The sequence below is a fragment of the Danio rerio genome, chromosome 21, assembly GCF_049306965.1.
Source record: "Danio rerio strain Tuebingen ecotype United States chromosome 21, GRCz12tu, whole genome shotgun sequence".
Classification (NCBI taxonomy): Eukaryota; Metazoa; Chordata; class Actinopteri; order Cypriniformes; family Danionidae; genus Danio; species Danio rerio.
This window is the reverse complement of record NC_133196.1, coordinates 15,358,976-15,375,748: the sequence shown is the minus strand read 5'-3', so window position 1 is coordinate 15,375,748 and position 16,773 is coordinate 15,358,976. Positions and strand designations below refer to the sequence as shown.

General features: G+C 32.2%; 1 protein-coding gene across 9 annotated transcripts in view; it reads left to right on the top strand.

Annotated features, from left to right (window-relative positions):
• The first annotated feature begins 2,236 nt into the window (after positions 1-2,236).
• Positions 2,237-16,773, top strand: part of akna (AT-hook transcription factor) — a 49,158-nt gene continuing 34,621 nt past the window's right edge. For 2 of the 9 annotated variants that reach the window (XM_073935089.1, XM_073935084.1), the window contains exons 1-5: positions 2,237-2,504; positions 2,632-2,707; positions 9,681-10,008; positions 11,983-12,151; positions 13,919-14,792. In XM_073935089.1, coding sequence (XP_073791190.1) covers positions 9,823-10,008; positions 11,983-12,151; positions 13,919-14,792 — 1,229 coding nt within the window. In that variant the 5' untranslated portion in view covers positions 2,237-2,504; positions 2,632-2,707; positions 9,681-9,822. Of the gene's footprint in view, positions 2,708-6,050; positions 6,292-9,680; positions 10,009-11,982; positions 12,152-13,918; positions 14,793-16,773 lie in introns of those variants that run through there. The other 7 variants (XM_068216015.2, XM_005161116.6, XM_073935090.1 and 4 more) reach the window with 5 other exon arrangements.

The window sequence follows — 16,773 nt, the reverse complement described above, 5'->3', positions numbered from 1 at the left end:
CTAGAAAATGCTTCTTGATATAAGAAATTTTTTAATATTTGGATTAGAAACAAGACAAAAAATCTAAGTAAGAAAAGCAGTGTTTAAAGGATTTAAAGGATAGACCCAACCCACCATCCCCCCCATACATGTTGTTTGGGGGATCAAGCATTAATTAGGGGGGACAATCCCCCCTTAAACCTCGCTGTAATTCGTACACTCCTCAGAAGTGCTGGTGTTTTAACAAAAATACACAATCTGTTGAAACATAGCAGCATGGATTCATGTATTAATTCGTTTTTCATCATCTTATTTTATTCCCTTTGCAATTTTACATCAAAAAACCCACCTTTATTCCTCTGACTCTTGTGCGGTTCAAACAATAGACAGAAACACAATTCAAAACCCACAGAAAGTGTTTTATGTTCTAATAAAGATGAAGAACAAGAGAAAAAGCAGAATAACTCCCATGTGTTTCCATTCCTCATCTCTCAGGTACAAATCTCATTAACGATAATCTGTGAGATAATGTAAAATTAATAGACCCTCGCTGCTGTCTAAAAAATGAACTAATTCCCCAGCGACACTCCCTTTTGATCAAATCACACACAAACACACGATTATCTAGACTGGTTATAGTTATCTGCAAAACAGGAGACACATTGTGCTTTCTCATTCATTTATTAAATGTTAAAGAACAGAGAAAATCCATTAGTTGTACAATGCAAATAGAAAGCCTCATAAACCATATACCACATGGCTGGATGCAGGGTGCAAATTCATCGATGGGTAGCTCTACCGATCCCAAACCAAGCAAGCTAGTGGCGACAGTGGAGAGGGAAAAAAACTTCACCGATATATATATATATGTATATATATATATATATGTATATGTATATATATATATATATATATATATGTATATATATATATATATATATATATATATATATATATATATATATATATATATATATATATATATATATATATGTATATATACATATATATGTATGTATATATACATATATATGTATATATATATACATATATATATATATATATATATATATATATATATATATATATATATATACATATATATATATATACATATATACACACACACACACACACACACACATATATATATATATATATATATATATATATATATTTGTACATTTATTTTAAGAAAACTAATCATTTAAAATGTCAAAAAGAAGACATAAATAAAATAGCAATATAAATAACAATTAAATAAAAGTAGAAAGGGTGCATTTCAGGACTTGGGCCCTATGGTTTGAATTGCTTAGGGTCCCAAAATCACAAAATCTGCCTCTGTCGGTGTAAAACATCCTTCAGTGAATCAAATGTATGTATTTATTTAATTTACATCCAATTTATTAATAAAATATATTTAAGTTTTAAGTGTTTTGTGGGTTGTTTTGTGCATTCTGGCCTACAGTATCCAATTAGCTAATTCTGAGGTGCATCTAATTTCACTTTACTTTAAGGCCATATATAAAACAAACAGCTATTTATGAGAAAAACAGTCGTGTGAACAGTTACGTTGTCTATCGGTGCTCTAGATCTGCTGGTTCCAGACTGTTGAAAGAGTTTGTTTGCATTATAGGGGTGGTCAAATTTACAATAAGATTTTTTATATTGTAATTATTAACATTATTTAAAATAAAAAGCAGAGCAAATTAATTCTCAGTTTTGAAAAGCTGACTATAGCCAACATGTTGTTATGAAGTCCTTCAGGGGGATCAAGCGTTAAGTAGGGGGTCAAACCCCCCTGTAATTCACACCCTGGCTGGATGAATAACACATATGAAAAAATAATTAATTGCAGGCTTAATTATTGTAATTGTGTTCAAAAGCATCGAATGTACAATAACTGGATGAGATTGTAAGTATAAGTTGATGAATAAGAACACTATACTGTTAAAATGTGTGGATTACTGATCTGTACAGATATTAAAAAGACGACATATGGCTCCATCGTGTGGCTGATAGTGATATCACGTTCATTTAAGACTATAATAAAAGAATGATGCCCAAAATAGAGCTACATTTGAATACTGAGCATGACAAAGCATGTTATTCTTTGTAAATTAAAGTTAAAGAAAAAAATGCTGTTGTATGAGCTTTATAAATTATCTGAAAGTTTAGCCCTTCCCCTTTCCCTGCTGAGCCAACCAAAGCGCCCAGTTCAGCATTTTGTTGAATTTGACAGCGAAGCCCCGCCCTCAAACCGACGTCGTTCACTCTTCTCTTGTGAATAATTAATTAATCCCAATACTCCAAATCTTTGTTCTAGCTTTATTAGGAACATTTTTTCTGCTGAAAGAGTTCACGTTTTTCACCCCAGGATATAAAACCTGCTTGTACTTGCTTTTGTATTCAACATTTTGCTTTGAAGTGATATAAAACTCTTCGCGTGAAGTGAATAACACAGATTTTGGCTCGCTCGAGAGCAACACAACGCACTCGAGCTGAACACCCGGACAATAACAAAGGTAAAAGCGACCTGGAACATTGAGTTTCATGCATTTTGTCAAAAAGCAGATGATGGAAATTGGTGTTTGCCTCGTCGCTTGGTGACTGAGAGACTATGGTGGTGTTAGTTTGTGTCCTGTTCTCAAGGCAACCGTCTGAAGTTCATATGTTCACATGAAGGGCGCTTGTGTTGCACCGGAAGGCAGTTTATAGATGCTAAGAGGTAAGACGTCTTAAAATACCTCAGACGTTGGGACGTTTGCTTGTTAAAGTATCTCATAACATATTGCATTTTTCAAATAAATGCTTTTGCTGAAAGACGTGCATATACAGAGGACTTTTCCTCTTGATCAACAGGTTGAACTTCCCTCTGCTCGTTAGACAAGTTAAACAAGTGTTAAAGAACTACACATAAACAAGAGCTTCGTATATCAATGTCAAAACAAAATTTTACTACAGATTTATGTTTCCCAATTTTTCAGAATGTGTCCTATTAAATAATTTAATAAACATAAAGTAATAGCTTTCACATTTTTAAACCTGATTTAACGTTACAGAAGACACCCATGAAATGTAGGGGAGAGCGGGGCACAAAATAAGTTAACTCCTTTTGGTTTCGGCCAAATAATGAACAAAGTAATGAGGTTAGACAAACCTTATTTTTGTACCAACGACACACAAGCCTCTCCTGCAAATGAGCACCGAAATGATTATCGCCAGACCTATGGTTTCTGTGCAGTATTGGCAAAGGTGCCAGGAGAAAAAATGTTTATTTACCCCACCAGTGGTGCAAGTTGTAACAGACAGAGGGTAGTTGTCTAGGGTTGTAACATGCTTAAAAAGGCAGATTTTACACAATTAATTTAAATCCACTTTACTAGCTATTTTTCCTCAGTACTTAACATTTTTTTTCTACATAGCACAGTATGTTTGTTTATTTATTTATTTATTTGTTTATTTATTTATTTATTTATTGGATAAACACATTTGAGTTTATTTGCATTATTTTAGATTATTATACGATGCGTTTATTTGCATTATTAGCAATAAAAAATATTTTCTTATAAAACCATTTTCATATAAAAAGTTCTCAACATTACGCTCAAAATTCAAAAATGATATTTTTAGTTTAATTGGTGTCCAACCGTGTGTGGCTTATTTGTAACACCATGTTACAACTAACCCGCTGTGTCGTGTTATCCTCAAAACTGGCTAGCGGTCACTGGGTGTTTTTTTTTTTTACATCTTTCAAAATGGTTAAGTCTTTTAGCCTAGAAGACGATAATCACAACAATATAATATTTTGCTAACATACTTTTCACAGATTTTTTCAAAATAAAAAAATATAGAGTATAATATAAACTATAATATAAACTACTTGTATGCTGCAGAAATGGTTTCTTCTGTGTTCCCTATACAAATTTCGCTGACCTTTTTCAATAATTGGCAAGAAGACGTCTGCCGATTCTGGTGAAAACCTTGGAATTGTTAACCCTGAGTAAATACCCTAAAACTCGGTGTTACATTTTACCCTGCATTACTTTGTGCCCTGCGCTCCCCTAACTTAGTATAACAGTTGGCTACATAGCAAAACATTTATATAATAATAATAATCTTGTCAGGCATATTTAGATTAGATAAACAAATTATTTGATAAACTATTATAAACAATATAGAACATATTCTAAAAAATAGTGAATGCCCAAATATCTTTATTAATTGTAATTTTAAATATTCATACATCACTCCTTTTAAACCACAAAGTATGGTTGTCGCGATACCATTAATTAATCTTACTATACTACACCAGCTCAAGTATCACAATACCAAGTAGTATTGCGATACTGTAATTCTTTACTCAAATTATAAAGAAAATTGTGAGAAATACTGTATTGTTTGTTATAATAGGCCTACTTGAATGTAATTCATAATTCCCTCAAGGCAAAAAAAAGTATTATTTGCATGTCACTTCTTTTAAATGTATTCAATCTTTTTGATTATTTGGTAGATAACTGACAAACAAAAATACATTAAAACAAATATACAAATTCTTTCAGTCTTATCAGTTAAGAGTCAAAGTAATTCAACATTTAACCATGCGAGTCGTTCTTTTAAAGAGATTGTCATGGTTGTTGTAGCTTCTAAATCATTTTAACAAGAACAGATATGAACTGATTCAGATGTACATTTGAACGTGCAATAGGCTGCCATAAAAGGCGCAAATTCTACAGTTTTGCAATCTTAAAGAGCTTCACAAACTATTAAAATAAAATTGAATCCATTAAATTTTATAATTAAAAAAATTGTCTATTGTAGTATACTATACTATACTATACTATTCATACTATACTATACTATACTATACTATACTATACTATACTATACTACCGTTAACGAACTACAATGACACCGCCAGTATTTTGGAGCCATAGTTTTGCAATACTACCATAGTACCGGTAAACTATGCAACCCTACCACAAAGCTTTATCAATTTGTCTGAGAGAAGTTTTTATTTGATTTATAGTATAGTACATTTAATGCCCACTTGTTGTTTTTGTTCTGTACAGGTCAGAACAGATTTTATTTCTACATAAATGTATCTGATGTACTCCATATTGTGAAGAAAGTTCTATGAAATATGAATGGGTATATTAACATATAAGTATATTACCCACATTTAATAGGTTTTCTATCCATATTAAATCACTTTAGACAATTTTATTTGATGTAGACACCAACATATGGCATCTTGGTTCTGACCCATATAACATAATAAACATTAACAAAATGAAGCTAGATATGTTTATTTATTGTGTTAGTTACAGCCAGAGCTATGAAATATTAATCCTTTATAACATGCTTTTGGATATGCTTTATTAATAGCATTTTTATTGTGATATATAAAATAAGAAGCATAAAATAAGCCTAATAATAGTAAAAATGTGGGTTTATGAAAACCAACAATGGGTTGTTGACATGATGTGAAGTAGCAACAATAACCCTATAATGTGATTGTAAAAAAAACTGTTATAAGCAGCATTTATGATATTTATATAAAATATTATTTATTCTAATTATTATTATTAATATATTATTATAATATATTATACATTATATGCAAAGATATATGTCATTATATGCCATATATTTAAATATGTTGTATTTACTATAATGTTACATAAATGAAAGATAGAGTAGGAAAGCAGAATGCCTATATCTAAAAGTCTCACCAGTATTTACTATTCTTAATCAAGGACTTCTCATCCATGAACCTGCGAATGTTTATTTCACATGGGATATGAACTAAAATCTGTTTACTGTGCTGAAATATATTTCTAACTGTAGGTAACTAAAAAAAAAAAAAGTTTTGTTGGGCTGAAAATGTCTCCTAACAGTGCATTTTTTAGGCGAAACAATCTCAAACACACTTTATCATCATAGAAGGAAAGCTCAAGGTTTATATGGCACATTCATTGCATTGCACAGATACTAGAGTTGATTATGTGAACAGATATTCTTCCTCAGACTCTCTGGATCTTCTTGGCCTATAAGGAGCTTTACGGCTCACTGTGTGCCTTATTAATCCTATTCGCTCAGTCTGTATGTGCGGGCCCTGTTATGTAGACTATTAAGTACAGTAACAGTGAGTAATCCATCTATCTATCTATATATATATGTGTGTGTGTGTGTGTTGCTCTTGGCTGAGCTCACCACAGCTCGCTGAATGAATGGTCGGGAGCTAGACGAGTGTTTAATTAGTGTATGCTGCAGAACACAGAGCACTCTGGAGATTAGCAGACTCCCTCGGTGAGTGTGTTTGTGTGCTGACAGATTGCTGTGGTTTGTGTGTCTTTGTGGAATTCTTACTTGCCACAAACAGAAGTTGCATTTAAAACTGGGCTGCACTATATAGTGAAAAACCATTATTATTGCTATATCTCTATTGTAGAGGGGTGCTATAAATGAATTTTATTTCATGCATTTGATTCTTTCATAGGTTGTTTATCCATATTTGACCAATCAAATGGGTGCTTACTATATTGATACCTGCCTCCCTATAAGCTGCTATTATGTATTGGCTAGACTAGCCCAAAGGTTAAACTAAAGTGTTTGAGGGTTGAAAATAAATACTAATGGTGGGAGTTGTAGAGACAAGAGAGAAAAATGACAACAGCAAATTATTGTAATTTTTTTCTCTAAATGTTTGCACCATGAATATATATATATATATATATATATATATATATATATATATATATATATATATATATATATATATATATATATATATAAACAAGACTTTTTCCAGAAGAAAATACTGTGAAAATTTCCTTGCTCTTTTAAATACCATTTAGGAAATATTTAAAAAAGAATTAAAAAAATCAAAAGGGGGCTAATAATTCTAACTTCAACTATATATATATATATATATATATATATATATATATATATATATATATATATATATATATATATAATATGTGCGTGTGTGTGTAAGCTATATATTTATATATAGTGATATTAATACAATTTCATCAGATTAATTTAATTTCTCTATTTGGAAAGAAATAATAATTTAATTTAATTTGTTGACACTAATATTGTGGTTAGTGTGGTTCGGCGTCCAAAGTTCGACTCCCAGCTTGTGGACCTTTCCCGAACCAATCTCTCTCTCCAACTTTTGCATATTGTTTATATATACTTTTATTTTAAATAAAAACATATATTTTATATAAATATAAAAATATATAAAAAATATTTAATTTATATATAAATGCGTATTGTATGTTTTCCCAGTTTTATGCAGCCCTAATATACACAAATACTGTTGGTCAGGTACATACAGATGAACGTGATATTTGTTGTTGTGATTTAGAAATAAACAACTAGAATTTTTGTGCACTGCGCTGTGTGGAAAATAATCTTTTTAAAATTGTTTTGTCAATTTGTAAGAGTTTAACAAGTATGTATCTTCAAACTTATGCCCTTTATTTGATTTAAAAAGCTTTAAAAAAGCTTGTAACTAGTTGTGTCATAATCAAGGCTTCTAAATTTACTTTAGCAAAAGTAAATAATGAGACGCTGCTTTTCTTATGAAAGGGGGTTTTCTTGAAGTTCTTTACTAGCAGATACTCTTCTTCTCCATGAAGCAGTTTTCTGAATTGATGATCAGCTGATTGGCTGATCTTAGAAAGATACATTAATGCTTGTGGCTGGTAGTGCAGGGCAGAGATTGTTGTTGTGTGGTCACCATGGCACCATGGTAGATGAAGGATTTTTTGTAGACACTATCGCCCCATTCAATAAGTAAATAAAAAAAAAAGCATGCGGATGCAACTTTGGAGTAGTGTTTTGCCATTTTAGCAGATCAAATTGAACATAAATATACAATTCAATATATAAATAATATACTGTATATCTGCTGGTAGGTTTACGCTCTCTGTTGCTATGTCTCAAGGTGAAGCAGGTGAAGAGCTGCATTATTTATTCACATGTTTTGCTGTTCCACTTGAGAGCAGCTGGTTACAGACTTAGCGTAGCCTTTTATCATGCTCAATTAGCATAGAGCTACAGTACATGAATGACAGAATTAATTAGACTATTGTAGAGGGTTGCTTTTGGATGTGTTTACTAAGAACAGTTCCCCTGCTTACTGCTTGAATGGATATATTAATTCTTAATGCTTCTGTAAACAGTTGAAAATTATGTATTTTTGATTTCATGGTGTTTTTCTTAAGGTAAGAAGATGCAGGGAAAATATACTTTTTTTCATGCACTTAACAGAGATTTTGGGTTTTTTGGCTAATGTAAATTCAACATCCAATATGCTCTTTCAATTACTACTTATGTCACATTTTGTCAATTTGTGCCAATAGATTTCATTACAAAACCTCTTTAAAAAAGTAGTTTGTTCTTCCATATTGAGTTATAAATATCTACTTCATGAACCATGCTTTATAGTTTTATTTATATCTGTATTCTGAAGATGTTTACAGAGGCTTTTGTTCTTGCATACGTAAATTGCCTTCTATGCAGAATAATACATGAATTGAAAAATAAAAACGTCTGTTTGCACTTTGCAGTATTGGGTGATAATTAATTAAAATCACCTCTGAAATAACTTTAATATGTCAAAGAAGTAAACAAAATATGTAGACATTTATGCAAATTATATATTATATATTATATATAGTTTTTTAGGACAACAGTATCTTCAACAGAAAAAAATATTTGAAGATGTTGTTTTAAATTGTAAAGAAATCTGTGCTTTTAAATCAAGTGAAGACAGCAGAAGTCAATTAATCTTTTAAATTATTTAGCCTGACATGTTTACTGTTCCAAACTATAAATCTTTCAAAAAATAAAATATATTTTGTTCAAAAGGGAAAATGTTTATGTTTTTTACACAAACATTTAAAAGAATATATTTTAGAGCAGTGATCAATGCCGTGAAACTGTGATATTTTTATCCAAGGGGGTTGAGTGTTGGGCTAACAACCCATTTTATGAAAAAACTAGATCTAAGGAAACACCAATCTACTGCAATATAAATGGCCCTGGGAGTAAGTAAGTGTTTATATTGAAAATAAATATACACAGTACACACTTACTTAAATGCAAACTTTTATTTTGTATGCAATTAATCGCTTAAGAGCACTAGATTAAAAAATGCCTCATTTCACAAAAAATACTATGAATTAATTATTAGTATTAATTATTACTACTGATAATTACTACTAAGTCATATGTTTGGCCCTATCACTATCATTGTCTTGCTACACTTTAACAATAATACATTTATACACTAATATATTTACTTACAGTGCATTTGGAAAGTATTCATAGCGCTTTACTTTTTCCACATTTTTTGTTACAGCCTTATTCCAAAATGGATTAAATTCATTCATTGTCCCAAATTCTACACACAATACCCCATAATGACAATATGAAAAACAAATTTTGAAATTGTTGCAAATGTATTAAAAAAAAAAAACTAAAAGAAATACACATAAATGTACATAAGTATTGCTGTGAAGCTCTAAGTTGAGCTTAGGTACATTCTGTTTCCATTGATTATTCATCATACATACTTATTCGTTCATACATACTGCATTTTTTTTGCTTGTATACCTGCTGTGTACACTTATACTTTTAACAAAATGAATTTAAATGTGTAACTGTGTTTTTTATAACAGGTTGATGCTCTGTGACTGAACATTAAGCAGCCTATTCATAACTGGTCAGCCATGAGAGATGACGTCAATATCAATGTCACAGAGGTGTGGATCATTGAGGAGCTCAAGGTGGAATAAAAGAAAGAGATAAAAGGGGCAGGTAATGGAGCGGAGCAGAGGAGGCACCTCTACAGGGGTTCTGGTTTGGACACCTGCCCCACAGCTTTCCTCTCCCTCAGCCTCAGAGGGGTCAGACTTCAGCTGGGATGAAGAACCGGACCAGGACTTCCAAAGCCAGATGGATGAGAATGGGATCATTGGTCTGGCAGAGAGGCAAGGGCAGCAGGAGGTGAGGACAGCAGAGACGTCTGACTGATGTCTGTCTATTAATTTCTCATTTAGATCTGAAGAGTCTCATTACACTAAAAAATGGATGGCGGAGTACAAATGCATCCACAGTGTTGATCTTGACTAACAATGTCACCTTTGATAAATATGACACAGAAAAAAAGTCTATTTGTTTTGATCTTTTGCTCAAAATATTAACAAAAATCTGTGATCTCACAATTGTAAACAGGATGTTTCAGGATTAGTTCAACCAAAAGTGAAAATTATGCTATTAATTACTTGCCTTCATGTTGTTCCAATTACTTGAGAACTTTGTTCTTCTTTGGGAAGCAAATTAAGGTATTTTAGAGCTCTCTGGCTCTTAATGGTGTAACGGATCACAAATCTTAAGGTTCAGATCACATTACGCCCCATTCACACGGGGCTTCAGCATCAACGCTTGACTGAAGGCATGTCTGAAGTTGGGGCTGATCGTCATGGCAGGGTCAGCCAACAAAATTCAGTCAGCAATAGGCCACTGTCTAGCTGGTGTATTTGCAAACAGCGATCTGATTGGCTGACGCTTCCATCAGCGCTTGAAAAGTTGAGCAAGTCCCAACTTCTGCAGCGAGCAACCCCTCTGAAGCGACGCCGACGGATCCAAATGCGGCAACACCTGACGCCACCCGTTCAAAGTGAATGGAGAGCGTTGACGTCGACGCCCCGTGTGAATGGGGCGTTAGGATTTTTTAGTCATGGATCGGACCATTTTTCTTATCAGCCAAAATGGGAAGGAGACAAATGTAAAAGTACTGCTAGAAACTTTTATTTAAAAAAAAAAAACAGAACTTAGAACCTATAATTTTATTAAAAAATAAAATGAAAAAATAATCAGCAGATTAAAAATAAATAGTAAAATATTCAGTACTGTGAAAAATTCACTGCTACTGTTGCTATAGATCTAACTTTATAATTTGTATTAACTTTATAACAAAACGTCATGTTTCATTGCTAAATGTATAATTTCTGAAGAATTATTCAGTGGCATATTTTTGATGGCTGGTTGTCGCCCCATTTTGGTTAAACGATGTAATTGCTGCCTACAACTTTTATTTTTGAGCGTCAAGTTATTGATGGTGATTTTAATCTTTATCATAAACATTGGTGGTTTTATCTATAAACTGTTATCCCAGTACTTTTGTGTTATTTGCCTGTTTGTAACTTCAGAACTAACTCAAAAGACTAAAGACTGAACCTCTTTCTTGATTTTTGCATTTTTCAAACAAAGATTTGAAAGCAGCAATTTGAAGGATTAATAAACATCTACAAATCACCATCATTTATAATTTATGTTGCGTGACTGTTGAGATCCTGATCTTTTATTCGTGTAGCTTAAACTGAATGCATTACTGCAGGCTAAACGAGTAGTGACAGAAAACACCATGATCTAAGAAACCCACCACATACTGAATAACCTAACACTTTTAAATACTACATGTGTGGCAAAGTCTCCTTTATGAATTAATATGAATAAAAAAGTATTCTGTGTTCCCATTGATGCTTTACATTTACATTTTTATGTTTAAAATGATCACAGTAGTCAAAAGTCACAGTAAGAAATTAACAAAAACACTAAAAATCCACTTTAAAGCTAATAATTCAGAAATTCCATGTGTTATGAATCAACCTGGAAAATGACATGTGTCTTGTCCAAATGAACAGTTTAAAGGATGGTTTTGGTGGCCAAATAGCTGGAGAATTGAAGAAGTTGGGTGGGTCAAATGTCTCCAGATCTCCAATTCAGTCACTTCAATCACCACAAATTGTAAGGGATCAAGAGGAAAGCCTTCACTCTCATCCTAAAACAAACAGTTTTTTTGCTAATATTTGAACAAAAGATCAAACAGTAAAAACGCTTTTTTCCACAAGCCTTCTTTGCTCATATAATGGTGCTTTCAAAACTGTATGCTAAACATGTAATGGTTGTGTGAATCAGAGAGAAGAGGAGGAGGTTGCAGAGGAGCTGTTGTGGGATGTGAAGACCCCTGAGCCTGAGCATGGGCCGCCGCCTGCAGTAGAGGAGATAAGCTGTCATCTGAGCGAACTGCTGGACTCTGAACCGCTCTCTCAGGCCACTGGAGACCACTACTACTCTCCATCACTGCGTAAAAGGCTCAGTTTAATTAAACATCCATAACTAATTTTACAAATATAGTAATATTTAATAAAAAGTGTTTTTGTGCAAAGGTATTATTCATCAATTGATATGGTAATATTTTTTTAAAAATTCAATTCATCTTTATTTCTATAGTGCTTTTACAATGTAGATTGCGTCAAAGCAGCTTCACATAGAAGATTATAGTCATTTGAAACATTGAAGGTTCATTTTTGAGAATTTAAGTTCAGTTTAGTTCCATTCAGTTCAGTTCAGTTTGGTTTAATATTCACTGCTGTGTGTCCAAACACTGAAGTTTTAGATTTTTATGACCAGTATTTATTTATTTAGAAAGGATAGTGGATAAATCAGAGTATTGCACAATGTATCTGTGTCAGCGCGTTTTGTACGTGTTGATGATCAGGTTTAAAACTAATTTAAAAACTTTAAGTGGACATTCACACTGCTGAGAGTGACATTTGTGCTGTGGGTTTTCCTCACCCAATAACCAAATTATTTATTTATTCGTTTTTCTTCGGCTCAGTCCCTGAGGTCACCATTAAGGTCGCTGCAGCAGAATTAACCGCCAACTAATAACCTAATAAACACAACAAAAGGACAGTTTAGACAGCATCTGAAAATAGCGATGTGTATGTATAAACCAGTGCTGGAGGAATACAGAAATTATCCACTTGATCAAATGTACAGAAAAACTTTGTAAAATATTACTCCAGTAAAATAAAAAAAGTCATACTTTGTAATATTACCTAAATCAAAGTACAAAAGTATATTAAAAAAAAAATTATTTAGTAATAAAATTAAAAGTACTTACAAATGTTGATTTTGCAAGAAAGTTAAATGACCACTGATAAACGCATTCACATGCTAAACCCCATTCAGATTAGATGGTAACATCAGTGAATCGCTTATTGAAGATTCACTCTGAATGAATCAATTGAATTGTAGAATCATTTACTGAAGACTCATCATCATTCGAATCAACGAGTTAACACATTCACAGATGTCAGTCTAATTAACACATTCTTTTTCAGTGCAATATGTGAAGTCATTTAACAAGTGCTAATAAAGGACTTATCAAATTCAGCTCGTTCATGAATTTAAGGGATAGTTCACCCAATAATGTCTATTCTATCATCATTTACTCACATTTGACTTGTTTCAAACCTTTGAGGTTTTTTTTTCTCTGTTGAACACACAAGAAAATATTTTGAAGAAAGCTGAAACATATAGTGTTTGTTTTTCTTACCATGGAAGCCAGTGATTTCAGGTTTTCAGCTTTCCTTAAAATATCTTCTTTTGTGTTCAACAGAAGAAAGAAAGTCATAAAGGGTGAATGAATGATGAAAAAGTTTTCATTTTTGAGTGAACTATACCTTTAAACACCACTATCTTGTCTCTGAACAGGTGATGATTTCTCCCCTTCGACATAACTTTTTACTAACTGCTTTATGAAGGAGATGTAGTGGAGTAAAAAGTACAACATTTTGTTTTGGAATGAAGTGAAGTAAAAGTGAACGTTTCCTAAAAAGTAATGCTCTTATTAAGGATAGATACTTCAAATATGTAGTATACTTAAGTGCAGTAGTGAAGTAAAAATACTTACTGTATAATAATTACTGCCCACTACCGAATTGCACAAGCAATTTTTGCAATTAGGTACTTCAATCAAGTAAATTCATGTCATGTTTATTCACTGTATATAATATCTTATTCTGAAAATTGCACCATTTTTTATCTTATTTTTAATTTTTTTTAGAGGAAGAACACCAAACAGACGATGATCGTAGTGTGTTGTCTGAGGATTGGGCTGATGACGAGGGTGGTACAGGGAGCCCAGTAAAGCACAAATTAAGCTCTTTCCCTGAGAGAGACACTGCATTAGACATGACCGATGAGGAGACAGAAGAGAAAAACACACAAGAAGATGCTCAGAGATTCATGGATCAATCATTTCATGTCACAGAGGAGAGGGCAGCTGTGTTTCAAACTCTGAAAACCCTTGATTTCAGTCAGGAAATGAGTGGGATTTTCAAAGATCATCCAATTTCAGGAGTCCCAGAGTACTCTGATCAAAGTGACTGCGAGGAACTTGATGCCCGATTTCTTCCAGTCTCGCATCATTTCTCTAGAAACACTTCCAATCCCACCAGTTTTCCCCATTTATCCTCTGAGGAACTGATGAATGACTGTGGGATTGAAGCTGAGACGTTACCTGAGCTAGAAATTAGGTCAGATTCATCTCTTGGCACTTACCAGAGTCCTGTCTCTAAAACAAACCACACTTTCAGATCAAACCAGGAAGAGATTAAACACAAGATCTCACCTCAAACTTCACCCAGAAGCCCTGTAATAAAAAACAGCCCTGAAAAAATATACCAAGATGCTACGAGTGGCGAAAAATTAGATGGAAGGTTACACAGGCCTTACCACAATCTGCAGCCTCCAACAGTCTCTCCCAGAAAAACAACCTCTGCTTCCTGCAACACTCAGGTTTCCATTCCAGCGCAGGCTATTTCTAAAGCAAGCGTCTCCCCCTCAGAGCGATCGCCTCCTCCTACACCTCACAGAAATTCAGCAATAAAGAATCACAGAAACTGCAAAACCTCTCACATGGATCCAGATGACATCAGGTAAGAGGAAAAACAGTAATAAGCAGAAATTTGATTTATGATGCATTTTGGAACCGTTAAAGTGGTTCATGATTTGTTAATTGACCACTAAATAATATTTATTACAATAATATAAATTATATATTATATTATTAATTTTGTATCAATATACATTTCTTTTGCCAATATTTTTTAGCTTCAAAAATGGTGAAAAAGTAATTTTTTTATAGAAAATAATAAATAAAAAACATTATTTATTTGTTTTGTTTGTTTGTTTAACTTTATTAATCCCAAAAGAAAATTCACATGTCACAGCAGAGCTCTCCATACTAAAGCTAGATTACATAAATTACACACATATATATATATATATATATATATATATATATATATATATATATATATAAAAACAATAATACCATTGGATTAAAACTGCACACCTTAGTTTTAAACTACGAGTAGACACTATAGTCCATATGTAATGCTATTACAATTCAGCATAGTTCATCTAGTATGACTTTGATTACACAATCTGATCACTGTTGGTAAAAATTACTTCCTGTATTTTTATCTGTAATACCAGGGTTAAATTAATTTTGCACTAAAAGTGCTTGCACACACTTGGACTATATCATATTTTGTATATATTCATATGTGTCAAAAGACAAAATAGGAATCAAAATGATTAAAGTGTAATACACAGTTTAATTTTCAGCATTCATTAGAATGCTTACAGTTTTTTCTCTAAAAAAAAAAGAATTATGAGCATCATTCATTTTAAGCATGAAAGACAGAAATCAAATACCATGAAAGTGCATCAAAAAATCGTGTCAGGAACTCTTAACAAATGACATCAGATTAAAATGGGAGAGAGAATCCAACCTGGTTAACTCGGAGGAAGATTGGTTGAATTTCTACTCAGTACAGGCCACCTCTTCCAGCTGTGGTATGTGGCAAGATTTTTGCTGGAGGAATCTTACCAGATACTTTATAACCCCCACATGCATGCAAATAGTCATGGTATGATTACCGTTTTTAAGGTATATTGCAGTTTTGGAAATGTCAAGGTTTTAAAAACCTCCAAAATGTTATGCTATACCGTTCCTATGGTATATATAAGATGTTTTATTTACGATTTATTTTGTTGTTGTTAAGTTTTTAGGACAATTTCGTATCTCCAGCAGTGAACATATCCAAAGATGTCATTTTAAATAGTAAATAAATCTGTGTTTTTGAAACTAATGAAGACAGCAGAAGTCAATTAATCATTTGAATAATTTAGCCTGACATGTTTACAAAATAATATAAATGCTTCTCAAAATAAAATATATTGTTTTCTATTGTTTTACTGTTTTTAAAAATTTTAAATCTACCTATATCAGTTAAACCCCTCAATTTTATCCTTTTGTCAGTTTGTATATAATATATATACAGTCTTTTCTTCTTTTAATGTAAAGCTATTTTGAATACATTTTTTAAATAATACATTTATATCTAACCCTTATACTATCCAAGAGGTCAGTATGACCTCATTGTCTGTTAATACAAGGTTCATTTAATGATATTTAACTTGTCAATAAAAGGCATAAATTATGTGACATATAGTTGAAGTCAGAATTATTAGCCCTCCTTTTAAATGATTTTCTTTTTTAAATATTTCCTAAATTATGCTTAACTGAGCAAGGAAATTTTCACAGTATGTCTGATAATATTTTTTTGCATCAGGAGAAAGTTTTATTTGTTTTATTTCGGCTAGAATAAAAGCAGTTTTTAATTTTTTAAAAACCATTTTAAGGTCAAAATTATTAGCCCCTTTAAGTTGTATATTTTTTCGATAGTCTTCAGAACAAACCATCGTTATACAATGACTTGCCTAATTACCCTAACCTGCCTAGTTAACCTAATTAACCTAGTAAAGCCTTTAAATATCACTTTAAGCTGTATAGAAGTGTCTTGAAAAATATCTAGTAAAATATTATTTACTGTCATCATGGCAAAGATA